A 22,172-nucleotide genomic window follows, 5' to 3' on the forward strand; every position below is an offset into this window, starting at 1 on the left:
AAAAAAAAAAAAAAAAAAAAAAGGAAAAAGATACGACGTGAAACATGATGTCAAACATACATTAAATTCTAAAACTTAAATTCGATTAAAAGATTCTCGAAGCAGTATTACCAAGCTATAATTGAAAAGGAATAAAATTCATCTAGACCTTTTTGGTTGTATTATAATTTATATTTAGGAAAAAAAATCGTTAATAAATTTTATATATATATATATATTTATATATCACAATAAATCCATTTTTTAATTTTTTAATTAATTTTAAAAATAAAAAATAAAGAGTTAGAAATCAGTATTTAATAATAGATTAATATTCTAAAAAGACATTTATAATCTTTAATAATTAAAATTAATTGACATCAATTAATAAATAAAGTTTGAATGATGATTTTTCAAGAGTATGAAATCTAATTATAATTAGAAAAAAATAAGAAAGTTTAAATGAAGCTTTTTATGAAAAACTGACCAATTACAGCAGATTAGTTAAGTCAACCTCACTTGAACTCCTTCAATAGAATGTTGGACGAGGAAAAAAAAAAATGTCAAAATGCTCCAAATTACTTGTCTCAATAATAATCTTTTAAAAATAAATTTCTTAATGCATTTTCCTATATTGTAATCGGCGACCTCCAAAAGAAAGCCACGCACTAAATGTTCTTGAAAAGTATTAAAAAGAATTCTAGAGAATAAAGTACTAAAGCAAAGCATGAAAAAAGAAAAAAGAAAAAAAGAGAAAAGGAAAAAACAACAACGTGAAACATGATGTCAAACACCCATTTAAACCTAAAAGTTAAGTAACAACTAGAAAAGGGGTAAATTTTATTAAGACCATTTGATTTGATTGTAATTTGTATTTATATTCTATGTTTTTGAAAAATTATAATTAATTTTTTTTAATTTTATATATTTATTAAAATAGATTCATTTATTAATTTTTTTAATTAATTTGTACAGTTAAAAATATAAAAAGAAGAGTTACAAACTAAGTATTTACTAATGGATGAATACTTCAAAAATACAATTATAGTATTGTTAGAGTTAACTGACATAGACTAACAAATAAAATTTAAATAACAATTTTTTAAAAATATGGAATTCAATTATATTTAGAAAAAAAATAAGAAAGTCTAAATGAAAATTTTCCAAAAATTGGTACTATTTTTATTGTTAGAGGAGTGTGCTTTGCCAGTAATATGCCTTACATCCACACTAAATAGTAGATTTGAGTTATTTTCCTTTTTCCTCTAATTGTGAATACTATTATAATCCTAATTAAAAATATATATATTATTTTTGTTATCAATTAACCTTCAAAAATCTTTTTTTTCTTTTTGAATTTAATTTTAAAATATATCAAATATTATGAAAATTATCTTCGGATGATCAAACTAATAAATGATACGAAAAAGTATTTGGCAAATTATTTTTTTCTAAATATTTATATAATTTTGTCAGAGATTTATCAGAATGATATCTGTATCCAGTATTGAAAAGGTAGGGAACACAGCGATGAGGTGGGATCAGTGATATACTAATTTCCTTAGCTTTGTGATATGAGTAGAATGAATTTGTCCGAAGAATTTTATAAATCAGAAGATAACAATATATTGTCAGCTATTTAGAGGATGCAATTAAATAAAATGTTTTATGGAGGATCTGTTTAATCAAGAAGTAATTAGGAATTCTCAGCACAACCCACTGAAAACCCTGTGAAAATGACCAAAGGCTTTGGAGAATATATATATATATATATATGGGTCCGCAAAACAGCTCGATATTAAATTGTTATTAGGTTGTCTAATTAATCAAACCTTCATTAATTTGTTAACAGAAGTAAAATTATGCCAAATTATCAATAGGTTAATTAATTTAAATCAAGTAGCTGTAGATAGCTTTATTGAATAAAGAAGTGCAAAAGCTTATTCTAACCCCAATATCATGCAAATATGATAGATATTGGGCTTCTAACAGAGTACTTATCCGAAACCCATCTCAGATATCCCTCAGCATATCGCTTACTGTTCTTCCCAGTGTGGCTTTGTGGGTATATCTCACCAAATTGCTTGTGGCTTTGTGGGATGAATTCCACTGTGTATGTTGCTTTCTGGTTAATCTCACTGAATACCAGCTTCTCGGGGATTACAGTGGTGTCCATTCCTGGAGGTACAGACTTTTCCAAAGTGTATGTTGATTTAGCATCTCCAACATTTGTCACTGTCCTTGTAAAACACAGACTCTCAGTCCCCAAAATCACAGAAAATGAAGGATAGTTCAGCTGCGTTTCTGCTATGCTTTCCACCTTACAACACTTGACACTGCGTTTTGTGATGACCTCTACTTGTTTGTCCGTGTATTTCAATCCACATAGATAAGGAATGTAATCGTCCGGCTGAATATCATAAACAAGACCAGGATCATTTGCTTTCGAAGGGTTCACATGGCCTGCACCAATGGCAAAGACATCAGCAGGATAGAGCTTTTCATCAACAATGGGCTTGCCATGATGGTTAACAACATCAGCGGTAGTCATGATGGCAGATTTAATGGCGGCTGGTGACCAGTCAGGGTGAGAGCTCTTGAGCAAAGCCGCAATGCCACTGAGATGAGGACAGGACATTGAAGTTCCTGACATTATGTTAAACATTGATTTTGCCCTTGTGGCAATGTCGTTGTCTGATGGAAATGGATATGCAGCTAGGATGCTGACACCCGGACCAATAATGTCTGGTTTCAAAATTCCAGGGCTTGCTTTGCTTGGGCCTCTTGATGAGAAGAATGGAACTGCTGGAGCAACAGATGATGATTCTCCTATCACAGTTCCTCTGAATAAGATTGTGGCCTCTGGATTTTGGGTTGAATTTATATAGGCTTTGATCTTCAACCCAGAAGCATAATCCAAATGAGTTGCCGGAAGTACATGATCTTCTGCCAAAGTGGTATACCCATCTTGCTCTCTGTTGATGACAATCATAGTAGCACCACCAGCACTTCTCACTTCATATCCTTTTGCAGTTCTTGAGACCCGTCCACCAGTTTCACACAAAACTATTTTTCCCTTCACATCCATGTTTCTCAATGATCCATCTTCGCAAAAAGCGGATGATCGGTTCCCATTTGAACCTGGATAGACGAGAGGTAACAATACAGGATGGAAATCTTTAGGTTGGAAAACAGATTCACCATCAAATTCGGCTCCATTTCCAAGCCTTGCTGTAGCTTTTATGGTTCTGTCAATGGTGCTTGCTCCGACAGTGAGAATCCAAGGAGCTTCATTTGATAAAGTTTTGTGTTCATATCCAATATTCCCAGCCGAACAGCTGACCAAAACTCCCTTCTGGGTTGCGCCAAGTGCACCCACTGCAATTGTATCTTCATAGAAAGGATTGTAATTAGCATGATTATAGACCATGGAGATGGAGATCACATCCACACCATCTTCAACCGCGGCATCAATTGCAGCTAAAACGTCACCATCCTTGCAACCTTTGACAGAGCAAACTTTGTAAATGGCCAAGTGGGCATGAGGGGCCATGCCAACCGCCGTGCCATTGCCATTTCCATACGCATTGGCACCTTTCACAAAATTTCCAGCAGCCGTGCTGGATGTGTGGGTGCCATGGCCGACCTCATAGGGAAACAAAGTAGCAGCACCACCATGGACGCAATTTCTTGCTCCAATTAGCTTGTTATTGCATACTGTCTCCTTGAACTCGCATCTCCCTTTCCATTTAGCAGGTGGAGGAGGAACACCCTCGTCTCCAAATGAAGGATGATCAGGCCAAATCCCAGTGTCCACAATGCCAATTATCACCCCTTTACCGTAATTTGAACCGTTCATCCAAAATCCCAATCCTTGGTTCATTAACCCCAAGAACTTAGGACTGTGAGTAGTTTGTAAAGATAACATCCTTTCAGGTTGAGCAGACAGAAAACCTTCCTTGTCTCCCATGGCTTTCACTTGATCAGCTGTCAATCTTGCTGCAAAACCCCTCACCACGTTTCGATATGTATGGACAATTTGAGGTTTTTGCTGGTTTGGAGTTGCGGAAGTGGGTAAAAATGATTGATACCAAGTGTTTAAATCTTCATACTGTAGAGAATTAGCCCCTGCAGCCTCGGGCTTCTCGGTGAAGATGATATAAGTTTGCGAGATGCTTTGGACCTCATCTGTCAGGAAATTAACTGGTTCAAGTTCTTCGGCAGCTGCTGTTGAGAATGTTAGAACAAGAACCAATCCGAGGGGAAACATGATCATCTCCAAAGCTCTGCCTTGTGAATTCTCCATCTACAGGTTATTAAATTCACAATTTACTCTGTTTCACCATGTGGCTCATGTCAAAACAGTGGGAAGACGGGCCATAATTATTGGATAAAAGAAAAAAAATTTCCCACCTCAAAGTGGTCGCACTATTAAAAGCTAAAGTATGAAAGCAGCTTAAAATAAAATATAAAAAAATAAAAAATAAGATTAAAAAAAATTTATACTTGATGGTCATATACATGCAAGCAAGATCATCATGCATTCATCGTTACTATATATGGCCAGAACTATATACTGCCGGATAGGGGGATCAGATATTTTTGTTTGTAACAAAATATTTGAAAGTAGTATAACAATGATGATGAACATCGGTAGCCATAGAATTTTATTTTTATTATTAATAATAATATGTAACAGAATTTTATTAATTTTTCTCAAATATAATTTTGCCCTTTTACCGGAATTTTTTTTTTTTTTTAATTCAAATATATAGGCATTGGGGCTTTAACTCAATCACCCGACAGCAAGTTTAATATTTTTTAGAAAAATTATTTTTCAATTGTCATCACGTTACGATCACCACTATGGGACAGGATCCGAATACAACATATAACATACAAATTAATTCCCTATCCAAAAAAAATCCATTTTTCATTGGACACTTCTCACAAAATAAAAAATAAATAAAAAAAGGTCAAAAGATAATTATAAGTGGTTAAGAGGGTATCAAAGTAGCTTTTATTCTGTGCTAATAAAATGGCCCAATTTCATACAAATGTGATAGATATTGGGCTTCTAACAGAATACTTACCCGAAACCCATTTCAAATATCCTTCAACAAACAGTTTACCATCCGTCTGGGAATCATTTTGTGGGATAAACTTCACTGTGTATGTTGCTTTGTGGTTGATCTCACCGAATACTATCTTTTCAGGTGTTACACCGATGCCTATTCCTGGCAGTACAAACTTCTCCAAAGTTGATTTAGCCTCTCCAACATTTGTCACCGTCCTCGTAAAACTCAAAAAAAGAAAGTATATACTAAATATTAAAGCGGAAAAAAACAAACGAGTGAAGCATGATTGCCAAACATCCAAAAACAATTATACTATTCCATCTAAAGATTGTCAAATTTGCCAGTATATTCTCAGGCTGGCTATAATTAACCATTTTACCATGGTAGTATTTATTTCTAGAAGCAGAATCATACACATTGCAAGGGTTGAATTTTTCTATTTATCACCATCATCATCCATATGTAAGATAATTTGTTAGTGAGCTGAATTTAATTGTTTTACACCTTTAAACTAAATTGGCCAATTAAATAACCAAACGACCATATGAATTATATTACAATGATGATCACTGGCGGTGAAAAATAGATTTTAGATTTTTCTTTATGTATTCATGTTATTCGCATATAACAAATTGATAAAAAGTAGTTAAAAATGAAATATTTGGGACCAATGATAATTTTTAATAATTATATTTTAAAACACATAACTCAAATATCAATTATTTTATCTAAACATTTTGATAAGATAATATAGCAAAATGGACCTCTCATAAATGGATATTCAATAAATATTTTATAAAATTAATATACTTTATTTCATTATTATATAATATTGCACATCACTATAAATGATTGACTTGATACAGCATATGATTAATAGAAGCGGTAAACGATGACACAGCGCCACCGTTGTGTACAAGTTTTTCCAGAATATAAATATATTTTTATTTGATCAATATGGGTTAAATTTATAATAGACTAAATAATAAATTTTATCTTTTTATCTAAACTTTTTTTAATTATTAGTTAATATTCATAATTTTATTTTTTGTGTTTAATTATTAAATAAGGGTCAAAATCATTGAAATTTTCAAAATTTAAACATCATTTTTTTATAATATATATGCATAATGTTATTCCACTTTATGCTGTTTTGCACAAAATTAAAGGAAACAGACGTAGAAACATATACTAGATAGTGTAGTTTTTACTCTGAGATAAAGTGGCCCAATTTCACACAAATGTAACAGATAATGGGCTTCTAACCGAATATTTATCGGAGACCCATTTCAAAAACCCTTGAGCAAACACTCGACCAGACTTCCTGGCACCACTTTGCGGGATAAGCTTCACTGTGTACGTAGCCTTCTGGTTAACCTTACTGAATACTAGCTTTTCTGGTTTTACAATGATGCCTATTCCTGGAGGCACAGACTTCTCCAAAGTGTAAGTTGATTTAGCCTCTCCAACATTTGTCACAGTCCTCGTCAAACTCACACTCTTAGACCTCAATAGCACAGAAAATGAAGGATAATTCAGCTGTGCCTCCGCTATGATTTTCACTTCAGAACACTTAACTGAGCGATGTACAATGATCTCTACCTCTTTGTCTGTGTAGTTCAATCCACAAAGATAAGGAATGTAATCATCCGGCTCACTATCATAAACAAGCCCAGGATCATTTGCTTTATAAGGGTTCACATGGCCTGCACCGACGGCGAAGACATCTGCTGGGAAAGATGTTTCATCAACAATAGGCTTGCCGACATTGTTGACTGCGTCAGCGGTGGTCATGATGGCTGATTTAATGGCTGCAGGTGACCAGTCTGGGTGAGAACTCTTGAGCAAAGCGGCAACGCCGCTTAGATGAGGGCAAGACATTGAAGTTCCTGTATCCATGTTGAATGTCGATTTTCTCATTGTGGAAATGTTACTGTGAGTGTGATCCACTGAAACAGGCCACGCAGCGAGGATGCTGACTCCGGGACCAATAATGTCCGGTTTCAAGATTCCAGGACTTGCCTTGCTTGGGCCTCTTGATGATATGGAAGCCACTGATGGAGCAATGGTTGATTTTCCTATCACAGTTCCTTTGAATAAGATTGTTGCTTTTGGATCTCGGGTCGAATTTATATAGGCCTTGATCTTCAATCCGGATTCATAACTCACATGAGTTGCAGGAAGAATATGAGGGTCCGCCAAGATGCTATAACCATCACGCTTTTCGTTCATGAGAATCATAGCAACACCACCTGCATTTTTCACTTCTTCTCCTTTTGCAATTCTTGGTATCATCCCACCTCTCTCGCACAACACTATTTTCCCTTTCACATCGGTGTTGCTCAAAGATCCCCTGTCGCAAAGAGCAGCAGATATGTTCCACTTCGAACCAGGATAGACAAGAGGTATCAATTTGGGATTGAAAGTTTTAGGTTGGAAAAGTGATTCGCCATCAAATTCCGCTCCATTTCCAAGCTTTGCAGTTGCTTTTATGGTTCTGTCAATGGTGCTTGCTCCAACAGTTAGAAGCCAAGGAGCTTCATTGGATAAAGTTTTATATTCAGGACCTGCATTCCCTGCTGAACAGCTTACAAAAATTCCCTTTTGGATTGAGGTGAACGCAGCCAATCCGATTGTATCTTTATAGAAAGGTGTTTGCTGGACTTTGCCATCGCCCAAGGAGATGGACAGAACATCCACACCATCTTCAACAGCAGCATCAATTGCAGCCAAAATGTCAGTCTCTTTACAACTTCTCTCGGCACAAGCTTTGTAAATGGCCAAATGAGCATGAGGAGCAATGCCAACTGCTGTGCCTTGAGCATTTCCAAACACATTGGCTCCTTTCACAAAGTTTCCAGCAGCTGTGCTTGCTGTGTGGCTTCCATGGCCTTCCTTGTCATATGGTGGCTCAGATGTATTGGAACTTCGTAAACCTCTTGCCCCAATTAGCTTGTTATTACACTCTGTCTTTTTGAATTCACATTTGCCTTTCCATTTAGCCGGTGGAGGAGGAACACCATCGTCGCTAAACGAAGGATGATCAGGAAAAGCTCCAGTGTCCACAACGCCAATTATCACACCCTTGCCATAATTTGAATCATCCTTCCAAAATCCCAATCCTCGGTTTATGGTTAAACCCAAGAAGTTGGGAGTATGAGTAGTATGTAAAGGGAATATCCTTTCAGGTTGAGCAGAAAGAAAGCCTTCCATTTCTTCCATGGCTTTCACTTGGTCTGCTGTCAATCTTGCTGCAAAACCAGCGACCACATTTCTATATGCGTAGAGTATTTGAGGCTGTTGGTTTGAGTTTGTGGCTATAGTTGCTGTTGATGTTAAAAACGTTTGATACCAATTCTGCAACGAAACTCCAGCCGCTGGCTTCTTGGTGAAAACGATGAAAGTTTGATAGTTGCTTTGCTCTTGTAATCCTTCATCAGCCGTTGCTTGTAATGAACAATTACGAAGGAAAAGTAGTTGAAGGAAAAATATGGTAATTTTCAACATCTTTTAAGAACTTGATGAACATGCACGCAAGTGCTTTAATTGTTCTATCATGTGTTTCAAGCTCACAACATACACACACACACACACATATATATATATATATATATATATGATGGAGTAGTAGCTGCTAGAACCCTAGAAGGGAATTTAGATTATGATTGCTTGGATAAAAAGGAAATGTATATACTACAATATGAATTCATAAACAAAATAAACAAAAAATAATGGAAGGCACATATGATGAATCATTGTTTTCCTTGTCTCATCAAAACATTGTGGTGTGGCTGTTTATCTCATCATAACCAAAGCATTATCTTTATTCGGTGGAGCTATACATATACTGGATAGTGGGCTAAATATTTTATCATTTTTTGGTTATTCATTAAAAATTTACGTAGTATTTGGCTTACAAAGATCATAAGATTGTTGAAGAGATTTTTAAAAGATATATATATATATATATATTTAGTAATTTTACGTACGTATAAAAGAGAGAGACAGCTTTCTGGGGTTGGTTGCTGGGAATTCTTAGGATATATAATTAATTAACAGCTACTTCATATGTATAAATGATTGAGCTTATGGATCTTGGTTTTGCTTTGAACTTTGCTTCGTTTGAGAAATGGAACAAGTGGTTTGTCAAGGCTATACAATTACATATAAATATATATATATATATATATATATATATATATATATATGTAATTGTATAGCATTTGAACGCTGCTTTTTTTTCTTTTTCTTTTTTCTAGGAAGATATCTTGTTTAATTGGGTGCATGGTTTCAAGGAATATAAACCAGACTGCTTATCATGACAAATTAGATACTATATTAAGTTATAATGGGAAGTCGGATTTATATTCTAATTAATTTTCTGATGCTAGCTAAATTTTTGTTTGGAGGATTGTTGTCGTTATTTAATTAGATATATGGCTAGTTGAAAGTAGGCGTTTTTCTAATTTTTGCACTTCTTTGGTTTTTGTTCTTATTTCTGTTTTCTTTCAGTGAAATGAAATGTTCTGTCTTTCTTTTTTTCTTTTTCTTGAAGAAAATAAAAGAAAAGATTAACATATCCATATAACTTTGTTTCCCGTATTGGCTTGAAGGGGTTCTACATTTAACTTTGAGCTGTCATTCCAGCCTTACATGTAGATTTGATTGTTTTATGATCATCAGTGTAGCAGAAAGATTTTGTTTTGAAAAATCAAAATGATATATATATATATATATATAATATTTCATTTTGCTGAAGAGGACGATTAGCTGTGAGGATGTCTAAAAATATAAGAAAAATTTAAAAGGTGTATTCAATTTAAAATTTAATGGATTTAAAATGAGTTATAAACTTTAAAAGATTTGATGGATTGTTATGAAATCTTATAGAGTTCATAAAACATTTATAAAAATCCAATGAAATCTTGAAGTGAAGATTGGATTTCGTATTTACAATTTTCTTCACAATTTTATTTTAAAATCCTTTCAAATATATTAAAATTCAATATTTTTTAAAATCTTTTAAAATTAATGACCTTTTGAATACCTATAGATTTTAAAAGAATTTTATAAAATTATAATTGAATACACCTATATTTTAATGGACTTTTATAAAATTTATTAAAATTTGAATTGAATATAATTAAATTTATATAGATTCCTTTAAAATTTCAATCAGATATCTCTAAATTTTTAAATATTTTTAAATTCTTTTAAATTTTAAATTGAATACACCCCCTAAATGTTTATCCTTAGAAACATAAATCTGTAAATTTATTTATGCATCTATCTTTTTAAAAACAAGGCATTGTTCATCTACTATAGCATGTTTATGCATATATATATATATATATATATATATATACTTACGAATGAATGAAAACAGATTTATCATCGAGATGTAGGATTTGATTCTTTGTATAGAGGTGATGAGAATTTTATTCATTTTACACTCATATTATTATAACGTTGTGAATTTGAAACACATCTCTTCTTTATTTAGAATAGTAATTATGGCAAGTGGGAAAAGAAAAAAAATCCACTTGAATATAACCTATTAGCTGGAAGTTTAGTGTTAGTTTTAATTATTTATTTTTCTTGGGATTCAAATTTCTTTGATGTAATTATTTGCTTATCAGTCTTCCTATAGCATGTTTATATATGCATATATATATATATATATATATATATATATATATACTTGCGAATGAATGAAAATAGATTTATCCTCGAGATGTAGGATTTGATTCTTTGTATAGAGGTGATGAGAATTTTATTCATTTACACTCATATTATTATAACCTTATGAATTTGAAACACATCTCTTCTTTATTTAGAATAGTAATTATGGGTAATTTGATTGGGAAAAAAAAAAAATCAAATCCACTTGAATATAACCTGTTAGTGGAAGTTTAGTGTTATTTTTAATTATTTACTTTTGTTGGGATTCAAATTTCTCTGATGTGATTATTTGCTTATTAGTCTTCCAGGGCGACTGAGCTCATTGCAATTTTGTTGATCATAATTATGAGTTAGCGATTTGAACTGTTGGAAGTGGAACTCAGCATGCTGAAAAGTATATGGTCAAAATATCCGAGTGTAAAAGAAAATGGTAAGGTTGCGAAATCAAGGTGTCTTAAGTAGAGGGGTCTCACTAATCCCGCTAAACTTGAAGCACGATTTCCATTTTGCAAAGTAATTATTGGTGTTTTAGGAAGTGCTAGTTATCATGTTAAAAGGTTATGATGCTAATTTTAAGAAAACAATGATTTTTTTTTTCCCCTTCAGTAACACTTCAAAATTTACCAGAAATATTTCAGATAGTTATTTTGTGATTTTTTTTTTTTTTTTAATAATTCTTTTGGTAAAAAAGCACTAGAAGTGATTGTCAACTTGGGAAGCACTTTGTTCGAACACCTTGACGTGTGGGATACATCCGCACATTCTGAATCCATGGCTTACTTCATCATCCGGCCCACAAAGTACCATGTTAAGTACCATTTTCACTAAAAGTTCAAACTTGTAGGATGGAACCTATTCACACACTAATTTAATTTTATTCAAATCTTCGTATTGCAATATTGATATTTTACGCACCTAATACATTTTTGCTTTTATTTTTATTTTTTAGTGTAACCAAGATATTTTGATTTTGTTGTTTTGTATGGTTTCCATTTCATTTTGTGTTTCTAGTAATTATCAAACCATAAATATATATATTTATCAAAAAAATAATAGTGTTAAAGGTTGTCAAAATATCACCAATTTATTTAATAAATGACTTTCAAAAAAATTATTTACTAATGAAGTAATATTTAATTAATTTATTTTTTATTTACTTATTCATAAATTATATTAATATATTAATCAATAATATTTTAAAATGTATTGTTTAATAAATAAATTTTGTGCATATTTTACTACATTTAAAATTATTAAAAAAAAATAGCTATAAAATCAATGCTAATAGACTAGAATGTGAAATTACAACATTACAATTAAAATGTATAATTGTGCTTTCGTAATATTTATGTCTACAGATTGACAGATTATGGACTTACAATATAATGGAATTACAAATTTACGCTTTCCTATATTCCTTTCCTAGCTACAATTAACTTTTCTATACACTCCAATTGTTGCTACACGGCACAGAGGACTGACGGATTTGCTTCAATGTTGGAGGAAGACGTTGCTTTGTGGCATTAAAATCTTCTGTTTTTATGGTTGTGATTTTATTTTTATGTAATTAGTGATAAAAATCTCATTTCATTTTAAAAACTATATTTCATAAAAAAATTATTTATTTTATTTTTTAAAATATTTTTAAATCAAAATATATATATCATGAAACAAAGTTCACCCATGCCATTTATTCGCGTGCCCAAATACTACTTTTTAATTAATCTAGTAGGTCTTAAGCTCTTGCTTCCTTTTTAGGGTTTTAGCTTCTGCTCACTTTCTTGATCTTTATTCTCACCTCTCTAGCTAGCCAATCACAAGCTGCCATGAAAAACAATAAGGGAAACTTCAACATGTCCACCAAATTACTAACGAAGTAGCAGCACCAAGCAGAGCAACAAGATAAAGCTGCTGAAGATATGCTCTTAGTGTCTGTTTAGGACACCACTAATTAATGCCCTTGTGTAATTATTTTGTTTCCTTGAATTTGTTATGTTGAAATATTTAATGCAGAGAAAGGAGTGCCTGAATATGATCTGCCTCTATGCAACTGGATGTTGTGGTACAAATCGAAAATAAGTACAGTAATTGGTAACAAGCGGAAGATTATTTTAAATGGGGGCTTGAGTATTGAAACTGATAGTGAAGTGAAGAAGGCTAAATTTAAATAAAGGGTATTTTTATGAAAGAAGGACAGATGGACCGAAAGTGTAATTGGGAAAAGTCATGATTTACTTATACTATTGCACTTAATGGCTTCGTTTGCCTTAGTGTTCAAGCCTGTATGTAGACATCAAATGGTTCGTCACCATGAAAGATCTAGGCACTGCAGACTTGCATCTTGTCACTAATTTTTAGCTTTCTAGAAAACACCTACTGATAATATCTTTAGAGCCACAAATATTTACTTAACGACAAAGTATTGGTTTCTAGAGATTTCTGTTTTTATCTAACCTCAAGTTTCAGTGATGTCTACAAGTTACTTCAAGACAACAAAGTATTTCAATGGTCTCCTAATATTATTAATTAATTATTTTTAACACTCCTCTTAATTTTTAATTTTAAGAAAGGTTTTGAAATCTTCAAATTTTTCTGTTGTTGCCGATTTTGTAAGCTTATCAGCTAGTTGCTCATTTGTAGTGATGAATTCAAATTGGATTCTTCTTTTTCGATCAAATAAATGAAGAAGTGGTGTAAAAATTAATGTGCTTTGTCCATCTTTGGAATATTGGATTTTTTATCATTTGCAATTGCAAATATATTGTCGCATTTGATAATTTTTGAAGCAGTTTCTTCGTATTGTATATTTGATAAAATCTTTCTGAATCAACTGCTTTATATGTTGCATATGTAACTGATATATATTTTACTTCTACTGCAAATAATGCAATGATCCTTTGCTTTTTTAATGACTAGGAAATTGCCTTTGTCCTAAGCAAAATAAATATCCAAAGGTGTTTTTGTGGTCATCTATTGAGCCTACCCAATCACTATTTGTGTATCTAATGAGCATGTTTGCTTTTTTTGCATATTTAATTCCAAACTTTTTGATACTTTGTAGATAGTGAAGAATTTTCTTTGTTAAAATCTAGTGATTTTTATATGGTCCATGTATGAATACAGAAATGTAATGTACACCAAAAATAATATCTGGTCTAGTATTTATTAGATAAATCAAGCATTCAACTAGAGTTTTGTATATTTTGTATCAAGTTTCTCTACAACATAGTCCTTCCCAATTTCTAATTTAATGCCATTAGCATAGACACTTATTTGCAATCATTCATGCGAAACTGTTTAAGATGATCATCTAAATATTCTTCTTGAGAAATAAATATTTCTCTTTGTTCTTGTTGAACTTAAATGCTAAAAAAATATTTCATCAAGTCAAGATTTATCATCATTGTACTTTTTTAAATTCTTCCACCATTTTTTGGCTAGTACCCGTATAAATCTAATCATCAACATATACAAGCATACAATGAGAATATCTTGCATACATTCTCTTTTGACAAATAAGAAAGGCTTGCTTAAACTCCGTTGAAATACATTTTGTCAAAAATATAAATCAATTTTGTTGTTCCAGACTGTGGTGCTTGCTTTGGTCCATATAATCCATTTTTAACCACGCAACTTTGTTTTCTTTTTTGTAATCCAAAGATTACTCCTCATATACTTCATCTTTGAGTTTGCCATTTAAAAAGGCAGATTTGATATCAAATTGATAATCTGGCACCTTCATTTGGGTAGTTGATGTTAAAACAATTCTAGCAGTTTTCATTCAAGCAATTGGTGCAAATGTCATGTTGAAGTTAATTCTTGACATTGTAAATAACTTTTGTCAACTAGCTGTGCTTTGTATTCTAAATTGTTCCATATTTTTTGTATTTGGTTTTGTAAACCTTTTTGAGCCAATAACGTATTTGCCTTCAGGTATATAAATCAAATCCTATTTATTGTTTTCTTCAATGAAAATCCTATTTATTGTTTTCTTCAATGATTTGCAATTTCTTCATTTCTTTAATCCGAATATCTTTCTTTGCAGCTTCTTCAAAATTTTAAAATGAAAATGCCATGTTAATAGATTCGTAAATTTCTTTGACTAAGCATACCTTCTTGGTGGTAATCCATCATCCAAAAATATATCCACTATTTGGAATGTGCTTGAAACTTCTTGATACCTTGTGCTTAGAGTTGAGTCGTAGACTGACTAAGGATTTGACGAGTGTTTGCTCAACTCCATTTACAGATTTGTCAAAGATAACATTTTTATAAGTTACCAATTTATTTGTTTTTAGATTACATAATCGGTAACCTTTTTACTTACTACTACAACTAATGAATATATATATTTTTTTTTTCCTTTTTCCTGAAATTTTTCTTGTATTGTGAAGGAACATATACATAAACTATGTATCCAAATACTCTTAAAAATTGTACTAAAACCTTCATTTGTACCATGTTTCATATGGAGTTTTATTCATAACTTTTGTAGTAGATCTATTCTAGATGTAGATAGAAGTGTTGGATGCTTCCATCCAATAGTTGTTTAGAAAGCATTTCTCCTTTAAAGTGCTTCTGTTATTTTTGCAATTGGTATATTTTTACATTTCACTACTCCATTTTGCTGTAGAATATGACAACCGGTGAGTTGTCTTTGAATTTTGTTTTTCTTGTAATAATCCTTTAAGGGTTTATAGATGAGTTCTCCACCACAATTTATTCAGAATGTCTCTAGTGATTTACCAATATGCTTTTCTACAAGTGCTTTAAGTTGCTGGAAGATCGAATAAACTTTTGACTTTTCTTTAAAAATATATATCTTCATCATTCATTTATAGTCATTAACAAATAAAAGGAAATATTTTTTTCTCCATTCAATGATGAAATTTGAGTTGGTCCACAATATGAAAATATACCAACTCTACATTTGCTCTCCAAACATTTTTAAAAAATGACAATCTGTATATATATATGTATATTTTTTTTTTTTCCATAGATACATCCCTCACAAATTTTATTTATATGGATAATAGAAAAAGAACAAGAATGAACAAAAAATTTAATGCATTATTTGCAAAAGATATGGATATGAGTCAAAAAGATTATCATTTCAGATGCATTAAATGCAAAATCTCTAATCATTTATAAAATAGATTATTGCTATAAAAACATTAAAAAAATATATGAAATTACTGTTCTAAAAAGCTGAAAGAAAATCAAATATGTTATTCATGTCTGTTAAACAAGAACAAAAAAACATTTGATACTCAAATAATAATTGCACCGATTTTGTAAACAGGTTATCGACAACTTCTTGTGAAGATTGATGAAAGTTTTTCATCCAAAGTAAAATATGGAGATTAAAAATTGCATGAGATGAAAGGAAAATAAGTAATTACAGTAAACTCCAAAAATAGATGACTGAAAATAAGGAAGGATTAGAGCAAGCTATTTTAGCATAAGGCTCTACTACCAAAATTCTTGAATAATTGGTTACAAGCGAAAGCTCATTTTAAATGGAAGATTGGATATATGTCTGATAGTGAAGGAGGCATTGCAACAAATGTCATTTAATTATAGCATTTTTTTTAAAATGCTATTGCTAATATAAAATAATAGTATTTTTACTTCCCTTTATATGGTTTTAAAATTAATCTAGGATAAATTTACATAAAGGGTATTTTTATAAAAGGCGAACAGAGAGTGAAATTGGAAGGAGCAATGATTTACTTCTACTTTGGCATTTAGTGGTTTAGTTGACTAGATACAACCGACATACATTTTGTGGCTAAATTTTAGCTTTCTAGAAAACACCTACTGACAATTTCTTTACTGCGACAAATATTAATTTTTTTTATTTTTTTTAGTAATTATCGACATTGCTATATGTCACATTCAAACTTGAATAGGAATTTTGATAATTATTGGTATTGTTGTTTATCACATTCGAATATGAATAGAGATAAATAAAGAAGCATGGCAGTTATCAATTCGACTGCGACCTCGGCCTTTACTTGATGACCAAGTGTACGGTAATAGAGATTTCTACTTTTATCCAACATCAGGTTCTAGAGATGTCTAAAAGTTACCTTACTTTAAAACAAGAAGGCTTCCAGTAGTCCTAAAATTACTAATTAATTATTTTTAACAGATAGTACATATATCAGTGTCATCTTCAAAATCGTAAATCAAAGTTCGAGTATCAATCAAAATGTTAATAGTTTAAAATATGAAAATATTTATAAAAATATTATTGATTTTTGATATAAATAATAAAAAATAATAACCACTGAAGCTGGCTTTTCATAAGCTACAGAATATTCAGAAACCGAAACCATGACTCCATCGTCGGTTCGGAGCTGCTTTTTAATGCTCCGTTTCAAATGGAAGTCGATCTTAATGTTAGAATACAACTTGGTTAAGTTTCCGTGAACTCTTACATTCACAGCCATTGACCAGACAATGACAGAGAAAATATGGAGAACATGTAGAAGAATGAAAATGTGGTCTTCAGTGAAAAGAGAATCCGAGGCCAAATCCAATTAGGCGTAGGATTCTACTTTCAGCAGACTTTTTCATCCAACTACGAATTTTGTGACTACAAATAAAAACAGTTACAAACCCAAAATCCCAAACCGAGAATGGGAAAGTACTAGTCTATTCCTTTTAAACTTCTGCCTTCTTCACAGTATCTAGAACGTTACATAGATCCAGACGTAATTTAAAAATTAAAATCAGAGAGGGAAAAATAAACAGAAGGGAGAAAGGAGAAAAAAAAAAAAAAAACAGCAATATGTTCAAAAATATCAAAAATTATCCGAATTCTCATAAAGACAGTAATAACAAACTACCCTAATCTTTGAGCTTGAAGCCCTTGGTGTTAAATTGGACCAACTTACGTCTCTCATTACACCAAAAATTGTCAGGGAGCTATTGCATGTTTAAACCATGATGTCTAATAAGATTAAAAACCGAAGAAGCCAAGCTCGCTCGCTCTTTCTTTCTCGAATGTCTCGAAGTATTGATAAATAATTGTGACAGCAAGCAAAATTCCAGTTCCTGAACCAATTGCTCCCATGAAATCTGCCAACACTGTAAGTGCACCAATGCACATGCCTCCAAATGCAGCAGCTGTAGGGATGTAGCGGTTCAGTTCTTTCTGCAAGTTAGACTCACGGTGTCCAGGCATCACCATTTGTTGTTCCTGCGTATTAGCAAAAGCAATATGTAACGAAATATCATAATGAAATAATATGCATTTTTTTATGCGTTTTTATGTAAAATAAAAACAATTAAAACAAATAACATGACATTTCCATTAATAGAGTACATATTATGCCTCTTGTGTTTTTGCGTTAAAGTTAAAGTTCCAATATACGCAAAGAAACAGATGTTACGAGATTCAGAGACCAAAGAAAAAGGCAAAGAATAGACTGCCATTTGAGGGCATGTCCTGGTGTCAACCGTTTAAGTATAGAATTCTTGAACTTCAAGCTAATCAGACCATAAAACTAGATGCTGTGCACATGCTACACTTCTGAGGAGAAGTACTAATTAGAAGGAGGAAGAAAACATAATTAAGACGAACACAGAGTAGCAACAACAGTATCACACAACCAAAGACGAGAGAACTAAAGGATAAGCACAAGAAACATTGAAGTAAACAAGACAAACCAACTCAATTTCTTTTCATATAACCATTAGATACAAATTACTAGTGTGAACAATTACATAACTTCATTTTTGAGGGATCAGAAGTATCAAATGGCTTCAATTTAGGGTCAGACCAACATCAGCATTCATGCGTGAATAGCATAACTTCAGTTTTTTGGAGGATAAAGAAACTATGAAATGGCTTCAATTTCCAATATTGCAATAAAGAAAATGTCAGTACAACTGTAAATCGCATATATTTGGTTTAAATAACATTTTTCAGTAAAACTTTAGGAATCAATAAATCAAATTTTAGTTACACCACCAAACTTCACCAAAAAAAAAAGAAATAAAAAAAAAAAATAATGGTGCATATGAGACAAGTCTACTAAGTGGAATCCAAGGAGATGCATGCAAAGCATGAGACACACAAGGCAATTATCAAGCATGCAGTAAACTGCTTCCATCCAGAGAGAGTAAGTTGTTTATCTAAGTTGCAAAAGATATAATATAACTAAAATTCAGTTGTAGTAAATACCTTGAGCTGCTTTGCAACATCTCTTGCAGATGACCCAGAAACTTCAATCCATGTTTTTGAGAATAGTGCACATGCAGACAACATAAATACAAGATAGAACAAAGCATGGAAGGGATTGGCTGCCATATCAGCTAAGCTGCAAAATTGAATAGTCAAAAAAGTAAAGTTTCAATTAAATGGGTAGGAAAACAATGAGGCAAGGATCAGATAAAAGATAATACCAGCTACCATGCATAACCAATCAGACAAGAAATAATACCAATATCAATGAAAACTTCGATTTTTCAGAGCCAACCTCAAAAAGAGGAGAAAACTTCTAATTACCTTGAAGGAGCAGTGATATAGTAAGCCAGACCACCGACAGGAATGAATTGACCACCTGAATATTCAGATTCCTTCCATTTACCCAAGAGATTCACAAGAAAATTTCCACTGTATCTCCTGTACAGCAACTGTAAATGCACAATAAAAATGGTTAAAAAGGTAAAGCACAAAAGTTGACTCCAACACATCCAGACAAATGCATAAAAAACATTACCTGGGAGATGAAGTAGAGATTGGATACAAGTGCAGACTGTAGAATAATGGGCATGTTGGAGGTGTAGAACAGCTTAATAGGATAAGAACCCTGCTGTCCACGGGCATTCTTTGACCTCACAGGCAGAACCACACGGAACCCTTGGAAGTAGATCACTATCAGGAAGATCAAGACTGTGGCCAACAGATTTGTTACATTTGGAAGATTTTGCCGGTAGAAAGCCTCACGGAGGGCACGAACCTTATCTGTTCGAGTTATCAGCAGATGAAACAGAGCAATAACGGCACCTTCAAATTCAGCTCCACGGCCACTGTTAATAGTGGTGGGACTAAACGCCTTCCAGATAATATTTTCACTGAATACAAAAGATAAAACTCTTAATACTTTCCAAGTCAAGAAGAAATAATAGAAAATATCCCCAAAAAATAAAATTAAAAAAATAAAATAAAATAAAATAATAAATAATAAATAAAATAAAATAAAATAAAATAAAACCTGAATTATACACGGTATCGCTAACAATGCAAAAAACTCCTACAAAAGTAAAAAATTAGTACGATTCATGGAGCACAAAACTCACCAGATATTGGTTGCTATGAAAAGAGAAATTCCAGAGCCTAGACCATAACCCTTTTGAAGAAGCTCATCTAAGCATATCACAATGATACCCGCAAAACAAAGCTGAATGATGATAAGAACGGCATTTCCAACTCCAAGTTGGCCAACACTTCCATACATTCCAGAGAGAACATATGCAACCGCCTCACCAACAGCTATCAATATGCCCAACAATTTCTGTGCTCCATTTCTGGAAGAAAATTCAAAAATCATCATATGACACTTGCTAGTAGAAGCAAGGGAGCCCTTTCCGACTATGTTTAGAAAAGAAATTTCCATTAAAGGCACAAGCTTCATAAATTGTTATATATCGTAAATGGTATGCAAAGAGTGATACTAAAATGTGGTCCCAAAAGATACATACAAGAGTGCACGATCCTCACGAACATTGTTGTCCACTTCAATAATTTTAGATCCTGCAAGGAGTTGCATCACAAGTCCAGATGTCACAATTGGTGTGATTCCAAGCTCCATGACAGTCCCACGGTTTGAAGCAAGGATGACACGCATCCAGTAGAATGGATCTGCCCCCGTTGTAGAGTGTATGCCATAAAGAGGTAGCTGACTGCATACCAAGAAAATGAAGAGAGAGATAACGGTATAGATGACCTTCTCCCTGAATGGAACTTTCCTATCAGCGCTCTGAACTTCGGGTAGAAATGAAAGGAAAGGTCTGACCAAGTGAAGCACCCGAAATCCACCTCCCATCTTGCTTTGTCCAAGCTAAGCTAATCCTACCTGCACACAGCCATTTTGAAAAATGAATCAAACACATGCAGACCCCATGGTTCAGTATATGACTGAATTAATGCAGAAAGCTAGAGATAGCCAAGAAAAAAACTCCATTTTGAAACATGCATGTAGTTTAGGGACTTCTCATAGCAAAAACCAGAACCAGTTTCTATGTTTGAACCGGTCTTCCAATAAATAAAAAGAAAAGTTTGATAAAAAACATTACCTAAAAACAATTTCAAACCTCAGATTTTCAATTTGCAAAATTTTGTCACCTAAAGTTTTCAATTTGCAAGATGTCAGAAACTTAGTTTTGTTGGGAAAAAAAAAAAAAAAGTGTCCACGACCCATCACAAAATTTTCTCATAATTGTGGGATGCACATTTCATAAACCAAGACCTCCCGCATCATACAAAGGGATAAAAGTACCATGCAGTTACAGGGCTGGTGCAAAATTCCTAGAAATTAAATCTTTAGTGCTTATTCAAGAGTCCACGAAATTGGGCTTCAACAACCTAGAAGAGGATTTAATTTACTAGAGTATTGAAACTGCTAAACAGGAATCGCCAAGATCCCCCATATTTGTTTCCAATTCTCCTCCTTAAAATGATGATTTATAAAAATTTTATTAAAAAAAAAAAAATCAAATCTACATCCACATGAAATTCAGGCACAAGAAGATCAAAGGTCGCAGCTAATAAAACGATTGAAAAACTTCGCACCAAACAAAAGTCAAAAACACAAAGCACATCCCACATAGAGAGTCAGATTAACTCGAATCCATCACAAATCAAATGCATGCAATGCAAACAAAATTATACAAACACATGCATCCGTCCACAGAGAAACATGCAAATTTATAAAAATAAAAAAAATAAAAAGTAACAAAATGAACAGATCTGAGAAACGACTGCAATGAAATCGCAGAGAAAGAATAATCGGGATCGGGATCAGAAAGTAAACGTACAAGCTTTGATGACGGGAAAATCAGAACCCTAAGGTCGGAGATTTGTTTTTTTTTTCTTTTTTTTTTTTTTTGGGAGAAATTTTGGGTTTGGAAGAGCTCTGGATCTGAACGGAGCTCCAAAAGGAGAACTAAGGGAACCAAGGGCTTGCAGGCTTTGACGTTAAGATTTAAGAAATACAATACAAAACATGAAAAAGAGAGAGAGACAGTGCGTGCATTTTTCAGATAACGAGTGGGCCTTTTTCGCCACGAGGTCAAACCCAATGATCGTTCGACACGTATGACATAGAAAGTGACCTGGATTGAAAGAAATGCTCCCCTTTTTTTTTTCTTTTTTTCTTTTTTTTTCCTTTTTATTGGATATGGAATTTAATTTTGGATACT

The 22,172-nt window shown here is 32.6% G+C and overlaps 3 protein-coding genes across 3 annotated transcripts; all 3 read right to left on the reverse strand.

Moving 5' to 3' along the window:
* Positions 1-1,839: 1,839 nt before the first annotated feature.
* On the reverse strand, positions 1,840-4,421 carry LOC107432502 (subtilisin-like protease 3). The gene has a single exon (XM_016043647.4). It carries the CDS (start codon positions 4,283-4,285, stop codon positions 1,937-1,939), a length of 2,349 nt encoding a protein of 782 aa, XP_015899133.2. The 5' UTR covers positions 4,286-4,421; the 3' UTR covers positions 1,840-1,936.
* A 1,869-nt stretch (positions 4,422-6,290) lies between these two features.
* Positions 6,291-8,609, reverse strand: LOC107432488 (subtilisin-like protease 3). The gene has a single exon (XM_016043632.4). The coding sequence runs from the start codon at positions 8,562-8,564 to the stop codon at positions 6,291-6,293; it is 2,274 nt and encodes a 757-aa protein (XP_015899118.4). The 5' UTR covers positions 8,565-8,609.
* An 8,752-nt stretch (positions 8,610-17,361) lies between these two features.
* Positions 17,362-21,955, reverse strand: LOC107432550 (uncharacterized). Its single transcript, XM_048465487.2, has 7 exons — positions 21,789-21,955; positions 20,454-20,827; positions 20,052-20,279; positions 19,472-19,826; positions 19,258-19,385; positions 18,934-19,069; positions 17,362-17,946 (listed from the first exon to the last, which is right to left on the reverse strand). Exons 2-7 carry the CDS (start codon positions 20,795-20,797, stop codon positions 17,707-17,709), a joined length of 1,431 nt encoding a protein of 476 aa, XP_048321444.1. The 5' UTR covers positions 20,798-20,827; positions 21,789-21,955; the 3' UTR covers positions 17,362-17,706.
* Positions 21,956-22,172: the final 217 nt, after the last annotated feature.

Source organism: Ziziphus jujuba, chromosome 11 (assembly GCF_031755915.1).
Source record: "Ziziphus jujuba cultivar Dongzao chromosome 11, ASM3175591v1".
Taxonomy (NCBI): domain Eukaryota; kingdom Viridiplantae; phylum Streptophyta; class Magnoliopsida; order Rosales; family Rhamnaceae; genus Ziziphus; species Ziziphus jujuba.